At 36.2% G+C, this 20,384-nt stretch overlaps 1 protein-coding gene across 9 annotated transcripts in view; it reads right to left on the bottom strand.

The window, feature by feature from the left end:
- Positions 1 to 420: 420 nt before the first annotated feature.
- The window catches only part of PICALM (phosphatidylinositol binding clathrin assembly protein), a 102,056-nt gene continuing 82,092 nt past the window's right edge, over positions 421 to 20,384 (bottom strand). For 4 of the 9 annotated variants that reach the window (XM_060102741.1, XM_060102743.1, XM_060102748.1 and 1 more), the window contains 5 exons: positions 17,224 to 17,247; positions 15,774 to 15,833; positions 14,177 to 14,281; positions 2,420 to 2,522; positions 421 to 1,166 (listed from right to left, as the gene is read on the bottom strand). In XM_060102741.1, the coding sequence (XP_059958724.1) occupies positions 2,430 to 2,522; positions 14,177 to 14,281; positions 15,774 to 15,833; positions 17,224 to 17,247 (282 nt within the window). In that variant the 3' untranslated portion in view covers positions 421 to 1,166; positions 2,420 to 2,429. The remainder of the gene's footprint in view (positions 1,167 to 2,419; positions 2,523 to 14,176; positions 14,282 to 15,773; positions 15,834 to 17,223; positions 17,248 to 20,384) is intronic. The other 5 variants (XM_060102745.1, XM_060102744.1, XM_060102750.1 and 2 more) reach the window with 2 other exon arrangements.

Raw genomic sequence — 20,384 nt, 5'->3', positions numbered from 1 at the left:
GTTAAGATGTATTTACACAAAGCACCGATCAACAGTGCAGCTTAATTCTTCATTAACTAAACTCTTGGCTAGACATTAAAGATACTATTTCCCCTTATTTAAAAGGTACATGATCATAACATGGCATGAGCCAAATAAAAGGTTCAAGGATTTTGTCCCCTCCCCTCCCCCCATAACACCTCCTAGAGTTTTACTGAAAAGAAGGAAAGTCTTGAAGTGAAAGCAATTCCTCACATTCATTTTGGAAAGGCCCTAATGTCAAATGGAAAATAATGACATGCCAAGCACAAAGCAGTAAAGTTCCTTCCCAATGCACTAATGCTGAATTTAAAATGTAGTGCTTTCCCCAGTTCTGTGAACTGTTCCCTTGCAAAATCCTAGGCACAGAATTGACTATAAGGATTAATGCATTTATAATGCTTCCCTAAATCCCATAGAAACTGAGAATTCTTAAGCGATTCAGACCTATGGACTTGCCTTAAAATATTTAGTGCTCTGTATGTCAGCTGAAAAGCATTCTGAATCAGATTCATTCTTATGGATAAAAATCAAACATACTGTGTACATCCATACTCATTTTCATAAGGAGGTTTGATACAATATTAATGTTATGTAAATTGATAATCATAAATAAATACAAATACTTAAGGAATGTCTACTGCAAACTGAATACATAATTTTTAAAAAAGAAAAGTTAATTTTAGTTACTGTTTCTGTATCTGTGAGGACTGGAGAAAAGAAAGATACTGCATAAGGAAGAATTATGATTTGATCCCCCCAGAAGAGTCCTGTTGCATTACAGTAAAGGACACAGCTCTTCTCTCCAGGCAGCTTTTCCAAATACAAATTTCACTCTTTCCAAATAAGGGCTTTTCTTGGTAGGTTACTGATTATGGGTATTAATAGGAGATGAAAGAACTGAAGAATTAGTCACCAAAAAGACAGTCTGAATTCATGGCAATTCTTGGCTTTATAAACTGTATTGATACGTTCTCCTATAGACTAGTCCCAATTTCCTTCATGGGCCTTCACTGGGTTACTGTAGCATTCTAATGAGAGTTTAAGAGACAGCAGTTTGGATTTTGCTGGAAGTAAGTATTTGCTGCTTGAGCACTTGTCTTTTTGGAATAATTCCATTCTCTTCCATCTAGTTACATAAACTGTATCTGGGGGGGGGGAAAAAAAGAGTGTAAGTTAATTCACGGCATTGTAGGATATCTTCTCATAAGTAAAAATGCTTTGTGCCTCTTACTATTCAACTTGCCTGGAAGTGTTCATGGCATACTTATCACAAACCCTGATTACAAAATGAAGTCAGTATTATCAGTTTATCATGAGCCAGAACTCAATATTTGAAGCGTAATTACAGGAACTTCCAAATATCTAATTACTAAAAAATCAAGGGATATGGGAAGAAAGAAGATGAACGAATGATTTTTCCATGACAAGTTCAGAAAATCTCTCCATGAACACAAATATTCCACACAAAAATCTCCTTTAGGCAACAAGCAAAATCTGAAATATTATTTCCAAATATTATAGTAAAATCAGAGATAATTAAGGAAACAGTAATATTATGTTTACTAAAAATTTCTAATATAAATCAAAATCTGAAAGATCTACAAAAGAATACTTTTCAATAGGGTGTCAACTAGTCACTCAGATATTTCACTCATGGTATCTTTATCCTTTAAACTGCTCATCCAAAGACATTACTGAAATAGATGTGCTAATAAACTGTTGTCAAATCAGAAGAGTACAAACTCTCAAAGATCCAGAAGGGGGCTACGGCATCAAGAAGAACAAATGACATTGTCTTCCAGGAAAAGAGGCAGTGTGGATCAAAAGCAGAATCTTTCTATCAAAACGGGCACTAAGCATTCACTTGCCTTTAATTAAAAAAAATATATAACCTGTATTTTTGGAAAATACTATTTTAAAATGAAAAAGGCATACATAAAACTATAACCCTTTAAAGAAATTGTTAAAATGAATTCTTCACAATGAATCCTGGCCATTATATTAAAACTAAAGATGCTCCTAATAAAGCTTGAATCCAGTGTGTAAAATTGTGTTGTTCTCTATAAATCTTTTAAGACTAAATAAAACACCCAGTTTTTAACGGGTGGTGTTTGAGCTCATCCATCTGCTGTGCACAGTGGATGCTTATACGTATATATGTGAGATAGTCCTTTGATTTCACGTCTTCTAATAATGTTAAAGATATTTTCCAAAAGTTCTTTGTCCTTATGCCCTGTCTTGATCTATTCTTCACCTAAAGAACAGAGGAGGAGGAGGAAGAGAGGGAACCTAGAGTCCTTTAAAGAAACAAAGGAGAAGAGTAAATTGTGCTTAATGTTTGGTAATTTTTAAAAGTACTGATATTTAAGTCCCCATCTCCCCCAACAAGCAGCAATACCTAAAGTGATTTATAAGAAATCCTCCAAAGAGAGCTCTGCAAAAGGGTCCTTTCCTGAAGCTCTGTGAGGACTGTGACTGGAGGGGCTGGATGCTGCCGACAGCTGGGGGAAAAGAAGACAGAGAGAGGGAAAGAAAAAAAGATCTCAGAATGACAGAATATGAAAGCAGAAAATGTAATGAAAGAAGAAGTGGTTTTTGTTTTGTCATCTTTAATAAATATAATGGCAGCCCTTGCAGAAGGTGGAATTATTAAAACAAAAGTTTCAGTCACACGTCGAGTTAAAGGGTATCCAATGGCATGTGTTTTTCAGAAAACAAATTCTTGTTTCTGAACTCCAAAGGAATAAAGTCTTTTACCCGAAAAGGTCGAAATAAACTGACCCATGGTTAAGACTTTTATTGTATGTGTGTGTGGGAGAGGGGAAGACGGGAACCACAGCCTAATTGTGAGCCACAGAAAATGGCTTCCTGTGTCCAGGCTGTCTGTCAAACGGTGTGTCAAATCTGACCTCAGTCCAGACCCAACACATCTAGCTGCAATACCCTTTCCTTCCTTCCTCATAAGAGGTGGAAAGTCCTGTTCTCAGTGTTCACACTTTTTTGACATGGAGTTGTCTCCTGCCTGTTTATCTGGACATGCCACAGCTGATGCTTATACTCTGGGAGGCAGAAGGAGCTTAGAGGTTATCTGGTCCAACTACCCACATACTGCCCTGAATACATGGAATACTTAAGATCTTTGGTTCAGCTTCCTGTTAGAATACATTCACTTGATTCTTGGAATTTGCTCCTGTTGTTTAATTTGAATATACAGTAAGGCAAGCAGACCGTTGAACTCCAAAACATGTCTTTAGTATCCCTAAAGTACCAAGATGTTCATTTCATATATGTATCTCCTTCACCGAGCCTACTTTAAGAGTATTTTAAACCAAATATGAGCCATTTTAGTTTGGAACAAATCTTTTAATTTTTTCCTCCTCCTGCATCAGATTGTAGAGACATGCAAGCACAGGAATGTTCAACTGAGCATTAAATCAAAGTTAAGACTAAGTAGAAATAGTTTCAATTCATACCTCAACATTCGAATTCCTATAAAGGATTTCAAGGCTCAAAATCTGTCTTTGCTGGGTCAAAGTGATCTCATTTCTACCTTTTTATTTTCTTAAGAAAAGCACTATAGAGAATGAAGAGCCAATGAGTTTTCAACAAATATTACATCACAAGTATACGCAATTTGTTGTTTTGGATGCCAAGATTAATTTACAGGTTTAGAAATCATCTTCAGTTATATTAGTGGTTGAGTCATTTTCTTAATCCATACCTTGTTCTCAGAAATAAATGTTCAAAGACAATGGGAAGAGACAATGGAAAAGTTGATGGAATTACACAAGCAGCTACAGATGGGAGGACAGGACAGCAGGTCTGGGTTTGGAGATGCAAGTATCATACGTGCTGAGACAGAATAAGGTGCAACTTAATTAGAAAGACATTTCCTTCTCACCTTTCAGACCAACCAGGATGACCATTCAGAAGTGAAATGATTTTAAGTAAAGTGATCCCTGAGCTGGAGGGAGTTTAAGATTAACTGGGTTTTTCTCCAAAACAGGTTTTCTTTTTCATTTGAAGTTAAAAAACAACAACAACAAAAACCCGCTGCTTACTGCAGATAGATAAGCATCCAAAATCAACACTCCCCCATGAGAGCCCCACACTAAAACATCTTCTTAAATCAAATTTTCATGAGGGCAGCAGTCTGAAGACCTGACAGTCTCAGGGGAAAATGCCCCTGAAGAATATGGTCAAATGGAACACCAGAATTCTGTTCTTTTCCATATGTGAGCATACTGCTGGAGAAAAGTCCTGGAGGCTTAAAAACAATGTTGAAGAGGATCAATTTTCCTTAAGGGAAGAAGTGCTAGTTTCTAACTAATACTTCTACTATTCTGTTAAATTGGCAAAATAAACACATACATATGTCTTATACCTATAAAAAATATGTAGCTAAGTTAAAACATGAGAAAACAAGACTTAATATCCCTGCAGTAAGTTTCATATAATCAACACCCATTTCAAGCAGATGAAACCTTGGCCCAGACTGGACTGGCTGACTGCAGAGAGTGCCAAGGACTGGGCCATGGAGCAGCTCTTCACCAGCTGGCCCCACCCCTTCCTGGCACCTGTACCAAAATATAGGCACATCATGCACCGGTGAGAAGGTAGTCAGCTCAGCGAGTAAATAAGGAAGCAGAAGGAAAGGAAATATACTGCAGTCGCCCAGTTAATGCTCAAGGAAAGAAGGAAGAACAAAGTACACAAAGGAGCAACAGGATCCTGGTGGGTGAGAAGCAGCAGGATTTAAAGAGCCTGAGAAAGTCACGTTAACCCTCCTTTACTTATAATTCTTGGGAGTAGATTAAAGAACACGTAGGGTTGCTACGTACTGGAGGATAAGGAATTTAAAAAAAGAAAAAATCCAATGACCACCATTAATTACAAAATCACCACATTTTACAAGCCAGTGTAATAAGACAAATTGTAACTGACCATTCCAGTAAAATTCTACTACAAATATGCCAACCCACACACACACACACACACGCCAAACAAAAGAAAAAGACTTTCACTCATTTATTTCAAGTAACGTTCTCTATACCAAAATTCCCACAGAGCTAAAAAATTAGTACAGCTATCAGTTTGTTCAAATTAAATCGACCTACCTCACAACTAAATATGCCATTTAAACAAAGCAGTCAGTCTCACTAGTCTAATACAGACATACTTAAAGTCTTCTCATTTTATAGGAAAATGAAATACTGAGAAGCAGTGAAAGAAGAGTCACAGATAAATAAAAATACTAAAATGTACATGTAATTGATGATGGCAACTCTCAGTTGACATTCCTTCACCCCCTCCCGCCACTCTAATCAACCTTTAAAAAAAAAAAGTTGAAATAGAAAAAAAAAAAAAAAATCTAATGTTACCAAAAACCTTTGTTTTTATCTCCAGAGCAAAGATTTTTTTGGGGCTGTAGTGTGTGTTTAGTATAGTAAAGACAAGAGTACAGAAATCATAAGTTAACTTTATAAAAAAGCAAACATATGGAGAGTAAAGGAATTTTTTAATAAGAATTCTATCAGTACACTAAAGACCATACATAAAAATGGTTACTCCTTCATTCTACTCCTATTCAACACCAAAGAAAGAAGATTTCATGTTAGAACAGGAAAATAGCATCAGTCTCAGAAAGTGAACCTAGTGCAACTGAAAGCTTACGGGAGAATAAAAGACTGGGTATTTAAGGACAAACTCGGCTGTGCTTAAAATTCTTAGAGAAGAAGCACCTTTGCCACATCTTTACATTTGAATTTGCATCCAAAAGCCTGGATAGCAAATAGCAATGCTGTAAAGACTCATTTTGTCTTTGTTGAAGAAGCAAAGTTAACATCTTAGGAAAAAATGGGTATATTTCCTTTGCCTGGGATGAGAGAGCACAGTTTTTTTGCGGTACGCGGGCCTCTCTCACTGTTGTGGCCTCTCCCGTTGCGGAGCACAGGCTCCGGACGCGCAGGCTCAGCGGCCATGGCTCACAGGCCTAGCTGCTCTGCGGCATGTGGGATCTTCCTGGACCGGGGCACGAACTCGTGTCCCCTGCATCGGCAGGGGGACTCTCAACCACTGTGCCACCAGGGAAGCCCAAGAGAGAGCACAGTTTTATGGAAAGATAGAAAGGAATCTAATCCTGGCTCTTTTGTAAAATGAGGTTAAGAACATCAAGACCCAATACCCACATCCCCGTTAATGGCTATCTTGAGGATTAAAATATACAAAAAGCACCCTGGCATATGTTAGTCACTCAAATATTAGTTCAACCTTCCTTACCACCTACAATCAAATGCTCATCTAGTCTTACATATTAGGAGCCACTCTGTCTTGTCTGTGTTGCTCTTATAAGAGTTCTTATTTTACCATCAACCAGTCACTTGTGCTTCCATATTATACTCACCTTTAGGCTCCTCAGATGTAAGAAATATATTCTCACTGTCTCTTGTTCAGCAACTAGCAGTGACTTACACATATTATAAGCATTCTATAACATGCTAAACTAAAATGTTTTTTGGTGATAAAACAAGCTCTGTATAAAAATGGTCACCAAAGTCGGATATTAGAAGCATTAGAACTTGCCGATTAATTTTTACCCTTTTAAAATGTCTATTTTTACATGTTATTTAATGTACATAACATATTGTTGTAGGGATATATAAATATAAATACACTGAGGGTACATGCTTAAAGAATATTTTCCTGATATTGCTGTGCAATGGAAACATTTTAGAAACCTCAGCCCTACTTAATATGACTTCACAGAGATGTCAGATATAAAACTGAGTACAGAAAGGTATGTTGTTTTTGAATAATGTTAGACCACAGCCAGACCACTGAATCCAGATGCATAGGGATATAAACATATAGTGCTGCATTCCAAAATTTTATACTGAAGATAATGCTATTCTCAGCTGCCTCTGTGAAGTATGGCTAAAAGAGAGGACTTCTTTCTCTACTGCATAAGGTAGAGGGCCTGTCCTGTACATTGAGTCTGGTGCCTTTTGATAACTGCTTCTTGGGTTTATGCTTAACACAACCCATCTTGGGCTTCTGCCCATCAATGACATCACAAAGTTACGCCAACCTTACTCCTGTCACCTTCAAAGCACTACTTCATCTTGTCTTAGGGGCACCAGACAGTGACCTAAGAGGATTTCTTTGAATGTATGTTGTTTCTAAACCTCTCTACTGCTAGAGTCCACATAACTTAAAACTATTAACATAGGAGTGACATTATTCCAAAATGGCATCTAAGTCATCTCCTTAGAATTATGGCAACCTAAACTGACAAAGAGTTAATAAAGAAGACCAAATTGGAGAGAGGGAAATAGATCAGAAGATCTCCTAAACTCATGGGAGGAAATACTATTAACTGACCTAAGCCAAAAATAAACAACATTTCTGTATATCAGAAGTATTTGCAAGGGTAAGAGAAGTCTGTTTAAAGTTCCATTTGATGGATGGAAATCATGAAAACTGACTCAGCTTATTTGAATAAAATGTTCACTGCTCATTCATATTAGACTCTTACCCCTTGAAAACCAAAGAAAATGAAAAGCTGTAAGGTTTATGTCAACTGGTACATAAGGAGACAAAATAATAATTACATGTGCCTACAATGCACCACTTATTTGCTGTTTATTGAAAATATGGCACTTTTGTTTGGTTAAAAAAAGTTTCCAAACTGTGTTCCATATATGAGCTTGAGGCTACCTGCTTTTACCTGATTTATCTATTGGGCTTCCACTAAAAATGTCTAAGACAGAGTTCCTTAGACTGAGACATTTTCAAAAGAGGTTTGCCCCTCCACACAAAAAGAGACTTATAAACTGTATTAAATTGGACCAAATAAAGATTTTAATTACTAAAAAATAAAGCTTGGTACTTTAGGGTAACACCACCTCCACAAATGATGAGCCAATTCTGGTGCTGCTGACAGAGTCCTCAAGAGCGGTGTGTTGGGTTCCTGTAAACAATGTCCAGCGTCTACACCTCATGTGGATGATTCAGGCCCTAATGCAGACCGTGCTCACCCAGCCTGCTCCATCCCCACACCCCAGTGACCACCCTAGCCTGTGGTTTTCTATGAGTTTTTATCTGATGTCATCAGATAATAGTGAGTCATGATTAAGGTTTCAAAATAATGAACTATGAATTATTATATTTACAATAAAGATAATTTGTAACACATGGGAAGAAATCTAAACTGTATTATTATAAATCAGAAGTTGGGAATAGGGACGCCTCATGGAATAGAAACAATTTCTGAAAATAGGGCAACCTTGTAACATTTTCTTCTAAAGACAAAAAAGGTTCCTTATAATCATCAATAAAAAAACATAAACATCCACATTCCTAAGTCAATTACAAATATTTTTATTTGGACCTTTCAACAAACTTATAAAGTACACAAGGTAAAAAATCACCATTCTATAGATAAAGAAACTGAGACTCATCAAAGTTACGTAGACAACTTTCTCTGAAACACCTGGTTAGTGAGGAGTCGAGCTGAGAGTCTGTTGAACTGTATCCCCTAAAAAGATATGCTGAAGCCCTGACCCCTATGAATGTATTTATGAATGTGACCTTATTTGGAAATAGGGTCTCTGCAGTTGTAATCAAGTTATGACAAGGTCATTAGGCTGGGCCCTAGTCCAATGACTGATGTCTTTGTAAAAAGAGGGAAAGGCCATGTGAAGACAGAGATACAAGGAGGACGCCATGTGAAAGAGGCAGAGACTGAAGTGCTGCAGCTCTAAGTCAAGGAATGACTGGGGCTACCAAAAGCTGGAAGCGGCAAGGAAGGATCCTCCTCTAGAGAATTCAGAAGCAGCATGGCCCTGCTGACACCTTGTTTTCGGACTTTAAGTCTCCAGAACTGTGAGAGATTAAATTCCCGTTGTGTCAAGAAATCGAGTCTGTGGTACACTTTGGTACAGCAGCCCCAGGACACTAATAACAGACTCGAAAGCAGATCTGCTGACTCCAAGGCTGGTGCTTTGCTTTCTCTCTAAAATCTGCTATCTCAATCTCAACTCAGCTAGAATTCATGGCTATATTTTAATGTACAGAAAAAAGTTGAAGAGTAGAGAAATAATTTTTTAAAAAGGACTTCTCTAGTAAATGTTAGACAGTTAATACACCTGTGTGCTTTCTATATTCACAGTGCTGTACACAATCACTGATGTTCATCATGAAGATTTTGTAGAACTTCACAGTCACCCAAGATTTTATGAATATGTTCTAAGTTTTGTTTAAAACAAGAATTAGAGTTCCACCTTTTAGAAAAAATTTTCTCAGCAAAAATCCAGTGAAAAGGCCTGGTCGTACATGTTGTCTTATTAACAATAATGGTAAGCAGATGGGACTCCTCGAATTTTTGTTTTGACTGATTTGGGTGTGTCCAGGGGACTGCAGAAACATTCTCACCTATGGCCCTAAATCCCAATTCCCAAAGTAAATCCCCTCATGGGATCTTCTACTAAGCAAGGATGAATGAGCACAACACACTGCTGACAAGGCAAAACGCCTTCACAGAAATGCAGCTGAGAAGATCAGCTGACAGAGAGGCACTGCCAACACCCAGTTAACATACCAAGAAGGTAAAAAAAACAAAAAACAAACAAAAATAAATAAACTAAGCCTAAAAGCAAAGAGAGCTATTAGTTCTTATACACAGGAAAGTCATTAAAAAGGCTTTTTTTTTTTTTTTTTGGTAAGACTTGAATTATTCCAATATCCAAAGCCAACAGTGCCCCCATTTAGATAGGTAAAAAGCACTCACAACTAGCCATTGTGTCCTTTCAGACACTTAACTGATGTCATACTTACTTAAATTTGGCCAATACAAACAAAACCCAGCAGCCATTTTACATCTTTAGCCACATCCTCCATTAAAAAAAACCCTCAAAGTCCCCCAATACCAATCAAGAAAACAATAAAACTTTTAATATGCTTCTTTTAAAAATTAAATCCCCAAGTGTAACACTCTACTATGGTTTTCATATTGCTTTTGGGAAAACAGATAAGGGATCAGTTTGAGTTTCTCATATAAATAAGTGATAAGAACATAATAAACACAACCCTCCCCCTCAAAAATCTTCAACATCTAAACTGTCTTATAAACATTCATTAAGAGAATGTTAGTTCACATCACAGTAACTTAAAAAAAGCGAAACTAACTAGGTTAACTGTCTTCATGCTTAGTAACATAATAGCTGCATATTGCAATGCAGAATGAGTTTATAAAATACTGACCAGCAATGGACATTTCAATTTATATACCAGTAAGTACCAGTAAGATTTATACAAAGCATGAGTGAGAGGGCATTAAGAGTCCCCACTCTCCCCAAGTTAATAAACACATTAGTAACCGGTAACAGGCAATCAAATAGTGTGAGGAAGCACAGAAGAGAAAAAAAAGCATTAACCACAGGTATCTAGTGTTTTCCATGTAGTCAAACACCTAGAAAGATGCACTCATGTAAAACATTTAAAAAAAAAAAAGCTACAATGTTAGGCATGAAACACAAGAACATAATACCCATCTTTAAGCATCTAATAGTTGTGTTAAAAATATCTTAAAAAATACAGAATAAGCCAGCACAAAAAATGGGAACAGAAGAAGTGTATAGGTGTATAGGGAGGCATAATTTCAACATTACAGTATAGTCTATTAGATTAAAGCTATCCTGAAGACCATTTCCTAAAGAACAAAAAGTCTGAGCTAACAGTCATGTGGAAGGTATTAGCTACTTTCTCACTAGCAGGCCCTAACACAGCACTAAGAGTAATCTAGATATAATTTAGAACACACAACACATTGTTTGAAATACCTCACTAATGGTAATATGATAAATATATGTGGGAGGGTTGAGGTACTCTCAAGAATATTAACTTGGTTCAATGGTAAGTAGGCAAGAGACCAGGAGCCACAAGTTATGCCTTTGGTAAGTAATGGCTCCCAAAAGAAATACTTCAAGGAAAAGGAAAAGACTTTTGACAAGAGCTGGAGAACTGGGATTTGATTAAGAGATTCTATTTTGATGGCATTTGACTTACATTTAAACTATCATTTACTTTACAATGTATAAAGAGACGTCTCTGCCTCAAGGAATTTTTATTGAAAAAAGAGCAAAACAATGAGAGAACAATTAAAAGGTAATTCATTAAGAAAAATTATTTTGGTTACTACTACCATTGGATGGACAAAGTTAATGCAAGGGACTGGCTAAGAATCATTAAAATACTCAAGCATGAGAAAATCTTTCCTACTTCAAAGATAAATAGTTTAATTTTTAAATGATTAAAAATATTCAATCATGAAATTAAAGGTGTCTTCATTCTTCAGGTGACAGTCATCTAACATTTTAACTTATGGTCTATTAGCCATGAAATTAAACCAATTTTGAACACTGCTATAAATTATTACAATGGTTATAAGTAAAAAGATATACCAATGAGAAGCAGAGTAAGTTATGAAATGGTAAAGGTAAGTTTTCAACCAAATTCACTTGTTTGACAAATAATGTTCAAAAACTATTATGAATCAGGCACTGTTTTAGGAACCATGAACACAGAAGTAAACAAGCCACATATAAGCCTGCCTCTATGAGGGTTACAATCTAGCCTCTTGCTGGATCAGATGGATGGATGGATGAACGGACAAATGGATAGACTGATGGACAAACAGATGTCAAGTAGTGGTAAGTTCTATAAAAAAAATAATGCAGAATAAGGAAAAGAACTTCAGATCTCAGAAGAACTGAAAAGGGACAAGACATGACTAAGATAGAGTAAAGAGTAAATGCACTTTATGACAGACAAAGGACTTCTGGAAAAGACAAACAGCAGAAGAATACTGGATACTTACTGAGAGTTATAAAGGCATGGGAATTGAAGAAGCTGAATATTCTGTTTATTCATTATTATTCTTACAAAGAGGGAGATTTTGTGAGGTAGTTTTTATGACAGAAGGAAAGCCTTACATTTCAGTTATATTAGTCTCCTCAGATTTTTGAATATGGAGATGATACAAATGCTGCCTATAAAAGTTTACTCCAGTATCTACAAAATGGATTAAATTAGAAAGGCAAGAAAAGTTCCAATCTGGGCAAAGGATATAGACTGCAAGAAGGGTGGAGCTAATAATAGCAGAGGAACAATTAGTGGGACTTTATGACAAGACATATGGAAAACAAAGGGGAAAAAGGAATTAAAAGTAACATTATAAAATTTAAGATTCTGACTTTCAACTGATTCAAATAACTGCGTAAGGAGAAGACCAAAGCCTCTTTGAGCCACTTTACTGACACCTGATTTTCTTTTCCTAGTTATCAATTTCCTTCCTTCACAGGCTTTCCTCAATCAGTAATATTTAAAATTAAGTACTCGCTTCAAATTTGATTTCTCAACTAGAAACTTATTACCTTAATGTTCTCATTCTCTTCTCTTCTGGTCTAATTAGAAAAAGGCAGTTCTATCACTCTTTCATTTAAAGAACTTGGAAATTCTTGCACTTTTTTTGGTGTTTCAGTGAAAGCTACATGGATTTCAAAAGGAAACAGGATATAAAATCTGTGTTAAGAACACATGCCAGGGGGCCAGCAATTTTTTTAAAGGTAGATTTTTTACTAAGTTTTTTTTTACCATATTAAAAAAAAAACACCTCATATAAAATGTTTCAAGGTTAAAAGTATTATCCAAAATTGTACAGGATGCTCTTGACAACTACAGTAGTTATATCCCAAATACATAAATATAGTTTATAATACAACAGGAAACCCGAGGAATTAGCAGAGTGCTTCGCTGCTGACAAAAGGAAGACAGTACTACTGTAGTGGCCACAGGGGCTGAGTTGCACTAGGAGAGAGGCAGTGTGGCACAAATGAGCACTCGACCAGGAATCAAGGATTCTGGGAGCTAAGTTGCATCTCACCACTTATTTAGTTGAAGAACCTTTCCAAGTCTCAACTTTCTTTACCTATAAAGATAAAGGATGATGACAATAGTGATCCTAGGCCCATCTACCTTAAAGATTATTTCGAGAATAAGATGAGATAATGTATGTGAAAGTGCTTGGAAACTGTCAGGCAGCATCCAAGGTTAAGGTAACAGTATATTCTGTTTCTGAGATAGAACTTCAACTGGATCAATACAAATAATTTTGGCAATGTAACACTGTATGCACTGGCAAGTGTAATACTTATATCCATTCAAGTGGAAAAGGAATAAGTCCATTACCAAACGCTCCCATGAATGTTTTCAAATAGCATTAAACACATAAAGTAACCAATCAGTTGGCATCAGAAGCCAAGAAAGGTGTACTTTAACAATCACGTCATTATTTCTAACTGTTAAACGATACGAGCACAGCCACAGATATAGAAGGACAAGCTGTCCTATCACTTTACAAGGATCTCATTCCATAGTATGCCGCCAGAGAAGTAAATAACAGAGGAACTTCATATCTCCTCTTCTCACCAGCTTTTTTCAGAAAAAAAGACTCCCCTGATGCTAACAATGAGATGAAAAAGAAAGAGTGAATATTTAGGTGAATTTTCTTGAACTGGAAGAAGGCCTTAGAAACATTTGAAGAGGAAAGTCTTTCCTGTGAAGACATTAGGTCAGCATGGCATTTCAAGCTTTTTTGCCCTTTTGGGGGGGTTTGCTTTTTAATATGATCTTTAGCAGCAGGAAGTTATCTAATGAAAAAACAGCATTCCCAACTTTTGAAGACTTGTCAAGTTTCACAAACATCTCAAAGGCAACACCTTTACTGTAGCACCATTCAAGCCAAGGCACTGAGTTCTGAGTTCAAGGTTTCTAAGGCCCACAAAGGAGAGCATGTCAGAATTATTATCAGAAAAAAGGTTCCTTAACCTCAGAAAAACCATCCTCTGGACCCACCAACTGTAAGTTATCAAGAATTTTCCATCTTTAATGTTTGTAATCTACTTATCCTTTCTTTCCAAATAATCAATATTCCTAAAAACTCTTAGATGAGAAAGATATGCAAAGAAAATAACATCCACAATGAAGGGGAAAAATGCTAATAACCTGCTTCTCAAGTTGTATAAAAGGATTTTTTGTTATTATATTTCTTCCACATCAAGCACATTAAAACAGTTACGTGTAGCATGTTAATTAGTACCTGTGCTCCTGATACAGGGCCAAAAGGGTTTGGTGGTCTCATGACAGGCTGGCTGTATATTAAGGTTGGTTGTGTCATTACAGGTACACTTCCCATTTGAGGAGGCTAAAAAAACAAAAAATGTCAAGTTAAAGGATGTTAACTCACATTTTCCTTATTTTGAGTAAGTAAACAAGAAGGATGACAGGGATGAACAGTACTAGTACTTCCGTAGTAACTCAAAGGGAAAATACCTGTAAATGCAAATAAGACTGACAGCTACAAATTTTTAAGAGTATTTTTTTATATGGAAAGTCTTTAATGTGCTCTTTTAAAGTTTGCAAAAAGCTCAACTTTTTCTACATGAGTTGCAAAATTCAAACTACGATAAACAGACAAAATAATTTAGACCAAAAATATTTCCAAATTTGCCAGCTTTAGACATGGGAAACTTGAAACTATAAAATGGCTAAGACATTTCAAAGAAAACTGCCTTTGTATATCAAATCAAGTTCTTATGCCATTATGCAAATAAGCACAAGGGAAAATAGTTGACTGTTTGAAGAAGTTTACTCCCAATGGTTCTTTCATTTTACTTCAGGCATTTTTAGGGAAAACCAAAAGGCTTAAATTACACACAAAGAGGTTAGTTCATTCTTAAATAATTGAAAATAAATCTCAACCAACCATCTCTTTAAAAATTACCACTCCATGGTATATAATTAACGTAAGTGACAAAATAGAGTACACACTGACCACCATATTATTTTGGTTAAAATGCTATATTCTAAAGCCTTATCTTTCTGCAAGTTCTATTTAGCCTTTTAGGATGACTCCTATTTGTAGTGAGAGATTCATTTTGAGTTTTTTGTGCAGACACGTTTTTTATGTAATGACTACTAATCCAAAAGCTGTGAAACTTCTTCATATGCAGGAAAAGAGCTACAGATGTATAATAAATGAAGAAGTAGCAGAAGCAGCCACAGTAGCAATACCAACGTATGGAGTGATGCCTCCCAACAGCAACAGTTCCGCCAAGTGTATGGTGGGCTGAAGCCACTACCTTCATTTCTTATTTATGTGAGTCTATGTATTAAGAGAGTTGGGAGAGTAAGGGCAGTCTAGAATGTGGGTTGTGGGCAGCTTAAAGGTTTAAGGACTGTTTCTGTACTATCCCACTCATGTCATAGGAAAATTTCTGCGGCCTTTACTAAACTAAATTTACCCCTACACTATTCAAGAAATATTAATTCCCCCCTTCCCCTAGAGTGGTATTCAGGTTATAAGACCTCACTGGTATTAATGTAAGGTCACAGCAACAAAGACTTGGAATTAACATTAATGTTTAAATGAGCTCATAATGAAGTATAAAATGCTTAGCAAACTTATGAGAGGAAAAATAAGCCAAGTAGATACAGTGAACTTTAATAAATAGTATCTGTTGTATAATGACTATTCTAGAAATACTTATGAAACCTATGCTGTGGTGCAAGGTTCTGTGTTAGGCGTTAAGGATATATGTGGCACTAAGTTCTCTTTTCAGTTAAGTTGGGAAATAAATGCATGTTAAATGTGAGTCAACCTATTTTCAAAAAGCTGTGTTGGGAAAAATACTTACGATTCCATATCCTATCATGCCTGTTGGTGTAGTAGCAGGATAGGCCATTACAGGGGGTGCCTGACATGATGAAAGAAAAAATAAACAAGGAAGTATAATTCATGTATGTCAACGGAGTTCAAGGAATTAATAGCTGCAGTTCCACTAAAAAGAATTGCTAAGACAGCTGTGATTAAATATGACATTTGTGTTCGTTAATAATTGTGTCAATTAAAGCTCAATGAAAAAAAGTGTCCTGAAATTAGCAGAAAAGCAGAATTATCAGAAAGAAAAAATACCATTTAAAGTTAGATACAACAGTGATCTAAGATTTCAATGTGCTTTTACAAGCTTTAAAAATATTCAGATTTTTAAATATACTCAAAGTTCTAAAATTTAAAGTCTATCACTAACATAAAAAATGTTTGCCTAGAAAAGTAGCATTACTGAATGTTTTCCTAGGTACTTCATTTTTTGAGCAAAAAAAAAAAAAAAAAATCCCAAATCAATGAACAATCTGATCTTCCAAAAAATTAGTTTCTAAGGACCTCATTCACTCTTTTCAAATAACTCCAAAGATTTCAAACCACTATGGAGTATGACTATTTCTAAGAAGCACAAGTTCTTACGTAGAGTATGTATACTAGTATTCCTTCTAATTTATTCCATAAATTATTTAAACTATCTTCTGCAAAGCACTAATTTCAAAGAGCAATACATTTTTAAGTCTGTTTATGCTTTAAGTCCTAAAAGAGCCATCTACCACTAAGATGTTTAAGGTCCCTTCCTCCTCCCACTTTAATTCAAAATATACAATCTCAGCACAGAATCATTTTAGATATATCTGCTGTCTTAACAACATTCCCTGTGTGTGTTATCTTATAATAAAAACTGAAGCTGAATACAGGTGAAAGACCAATAACACTGCTAAAACATGAAAAAAAACAACAAATTATATGGCAATTTGAACATACACATGGAGAAGTTAAATGAAGCATAACTAAAGTGAACAGTTACAAGTTTAGTATTTGGGCGAGCATGTAGGACTTATTGGTCTCTCCCTACTTAAAAACCAAGAGCTGCAAGAGCAGTAGACAAACTGCCAAGTTCAGCAGAAGCCTGTAAGATTTCATGCAATTGTTATTTTCTACATTACCACAATCAACATTTCCCTTCATTCAGAAGTCATCAAGTGCATAGTGGCAGCACAGATACAGACACAGACACCCAGCCATCTGGCAGCAAATGGCAGAATATTAAGCAAGAAAAAAAAATTTATATTTCCCATGCCACCATCAGAATCAATTCTGCAACAAACCCACAAAATCAGTAGATGCTAGGAAGAATTTTTGGCACATTGAAAATCTGAATGTGAAAACAAGTAATAGCTAGAAGGTTATGAGATTCTGCTACAGCATTGGTTAACAGCATGCCAATTTATTGCAAAAAAGGCTAGTTTTTGGTCACTTACGTATTGTGGAAAATGCATGCCATTCTGTTTTTCCCAGGGAGAACAATTACATAATGCAATAACACTGGATTAGAACAAGTACTTACACAACAGAAAATACATAGAGAGCATTTTAGTTCACATGAACATTCATTAACTACCTAAAATCCCTTGTATTTCCAGTATCTAATGGAAGAACATCTATACTAAAACACTATCAAGGTTGACGAGGGAAATTTAGTCTTTGGCATCATCACCTTACTTACATAATAGTTTATTGAGTGTCATCGAATAGTTTTACAAGTGTCATCAAAACATAAAATCTATCAGTAACATCAACAGTGCAAAATTCAGTGCATCCCATAAACAGGGTTGCATTGCATAATGTCTACCACAGAAAAAAAGCAAACAGTAATGAAAAGAGTTGGTAGTGTGACATCATTATATATTTTAATAAAACATCAATGAACGTTTAAAATTTAAAAAAATTTAAAAACCTTGACAGTGTTTAAGGATTAATTAAAAGGTTAGAAATGTAAAGAAATGTCAAAAGCAGCAGTTTATCTAAGTAGTGAATCACATCACTAGCCCTAAATGTTAGTCATTAAAAAGAACCTCTATAACATACATACAAATGTTTTAACAAAATCCTTAAGAGATGATATACCTTACCATATACAACACAGCACCATAGATATTGCTTCTTATCAACAAATTCTAGATGATTAGATGCCTATTACATGCTAACAATCTTAAGTCAAGTGTTATTTGCAAACTTCTAATACTTCATACAGATTAATACTAATTTAATACAAAATAAGAAAATATTCATTGTATTTTTATATCATCATTTGGATTTATATCATTCCTCATATATTATCAATGTATAATTCACTCCTGAGGCTATAACATCTACTAACCTAACCTCCTGCCGTCCCTAGTCAGAGAGGTGTGTTAGAGTGGGAAAAACACTGGATTCCGAGTCAGAAGGGATGGATTTCAATTTAAATCTGCTTTCTAGTTGCTTTGCACTTGAGAGAAAAAAAAAATTGCATAACTTTATCCTTACAGTTGGGACAATAGCTGCTCAAACTCCTCCAAGAGTGCACTATTTACAGACTCAGCATAGTGTGTGTGTGTGTGTGTGTGTGTAAAAATGTAAACTATTTAAATGCAAGGTTTTATTATTGGTGACGGTAGTGACCACTACCAGAGAAAAAGTACTGATTTAAAAAGGTGGCTAGGGCTTCCCTGGTAGCGCAGTGGTTGAGAATCTGCCTGCTAATGCAGGGGACACAGGTTCGAGCCCTGGTCTGGGAAGATCCCACATGCCGTGGAGCAACTGGGCCCGTGAGCCACAGCTACTGAGCCTGCGCGTCTGGAGCCTGTGCTCCGCAACAAGAGAGGCCGCGATAGTGAGAGGCCCGCGCATCACGATGAAGAGTGGCCCCCGCTTGCCGCAACTAGAGAAAGCCCTTGCACAGAAACGAAGACCCAACACAGCCAAAAGTAAATAAATAAATTTTTTTAAAAAGTAAAATAATAATAATAATAAATAAATAATAAAAAGGTGGCTAAGTTTCAATATTATTTTCCATTAATGAAGACTGAAACTAATAAAACTCTTTAATGTCATGTAAAACTTTAACAGCACACTATTTTTAGCTCAGCCCTATTAATTTTAACATACAATTAACCCAAGGAAACAGCAACAGCACAGTGCTCTGGAAGAGATTTAATAACAAAAAGTAGCTATAACAAGGATAATGTGGGGAGATCAGCTCGGTGCTTTGTAAGGACCTAGAGGGTGGGATGGGAGGGTGGGAGGGACACTCAAGAGGGAGGGGATATAGGTATACATATAGCTGATTCACTTTGTTGTACAGCAGAAACTAACACAACATTGTAAAGCAATTATAACCCAATAAAGATGTAAAAAATAAATAAATAAATAAAATGAAAAAAACTTAAAAAAAAAGAACTAATGCCCCTGAAGGTATATTAAAAAAAAGTGGGCAAATGGGGATATATGTATACGTGTGGCTGATTCACTTTGTTGTACGGCAGAAACTAACACAACATTGTAAAGCAACTATACTCCGATAAAAAATAAAAAATGGAAAAAAAAAGGATAACGGGGGTCTCTAACAACAACAGAAAGGATACAATGTGTGGCTTGTGTAATCAAATGCTGCTTATTAGCACACACTGTTGCAAGAAAGCATGTTTCAAATTTTTCTGCAAAAAGAAATTGGTTTGCTCTGACCCAGGGAGACTTACTGGATTGGTAAAACAGCAGCTGACCAAGGATAGGGGTACGGCGACAAAACTACTGTGGGACGACCATACCTTATATTAATTAAAACCATTAGAACTTCTTCAGTACTAGATGCTAACTCATTAATTATCATATACAATTAATTTTCATTACTCATGGATTCTGTATTTGCAAACTTGCTATGCACTGAAATTTATTTGCAATCCTAAAATCAATACTTGTGGTGCTTTTAAAGTCATTCACATATGTGCACAAAGCGGTGAAAAATTTGTCACCGGATGCATTCATTCCCAGCTGAGGTCAAACAAGGTGGGGCTGTGCCTTGTTTCAGCTCTGACATGAAGATGACCAGAAGATGGAGAAGTAGGGAACAGTGTAGTGTACTGCAAGAAGCTCTGGCTCTGGGGCCAGTTGGATAGGGAGAGTCTCTCAATTCAGGCACCTATTAGTGGGGATGCCTCAGGCAAGTCACTTAACACCTCTGGCACTCCTTTTCTCTTTTGTAAAATAAAAAAATATATAATCCACTAGAATGAGTTTTTTTGTTTTGGGATTTAAGATTATAATCTATGTGAGATGTGTACTTGTATAGGCATACTCAATTAAAACTATACTTGCTTGGCTTTTGTTAATACTGTCATATAATTTATATAGTTGATTCTTATTTGCTGCACTTATATTCTTAAAGTCACCAGAACACTGAATTAGTGAACACTGCACCATCAGTGCAGCAGTCCCCAACCTTTTTGGCACCAGGGACGGGTTTCAGGGAACACAATTTTTCCTCGAGTGGAGGAGCGGAGAGGGGAGAGAATGGCTCAGGCGGTAATGCGAGCGATGGGGAGCGGCAGATGAAACTCCGCTCACTTGCCCGCCACTCACCTCCTGCTGTGTGGCCCGGTTC

Source organism: Mesoplodon densirostris, chromosome 7 (assembly GCF_025265405.1).
Source record: "Mesoplodon densirostris isolate mMesDen1 chromosome 7, mMesDen1 primary haplotype, whole genome shotgun sequence".
In the NCBI taxonomy this organism is placed as follows: domain Eukaryota; kingdom Metazoa; phylum Chordata; class Mammalia; order Artiodactyla; family Ziphiidae; genus Mesoplodon; species Mesoplodon densirostris.
Note: the sequence above shows the minus strand (reverse complement) of the source record. Positions and strands in the feature narration are given on the sequence as shown.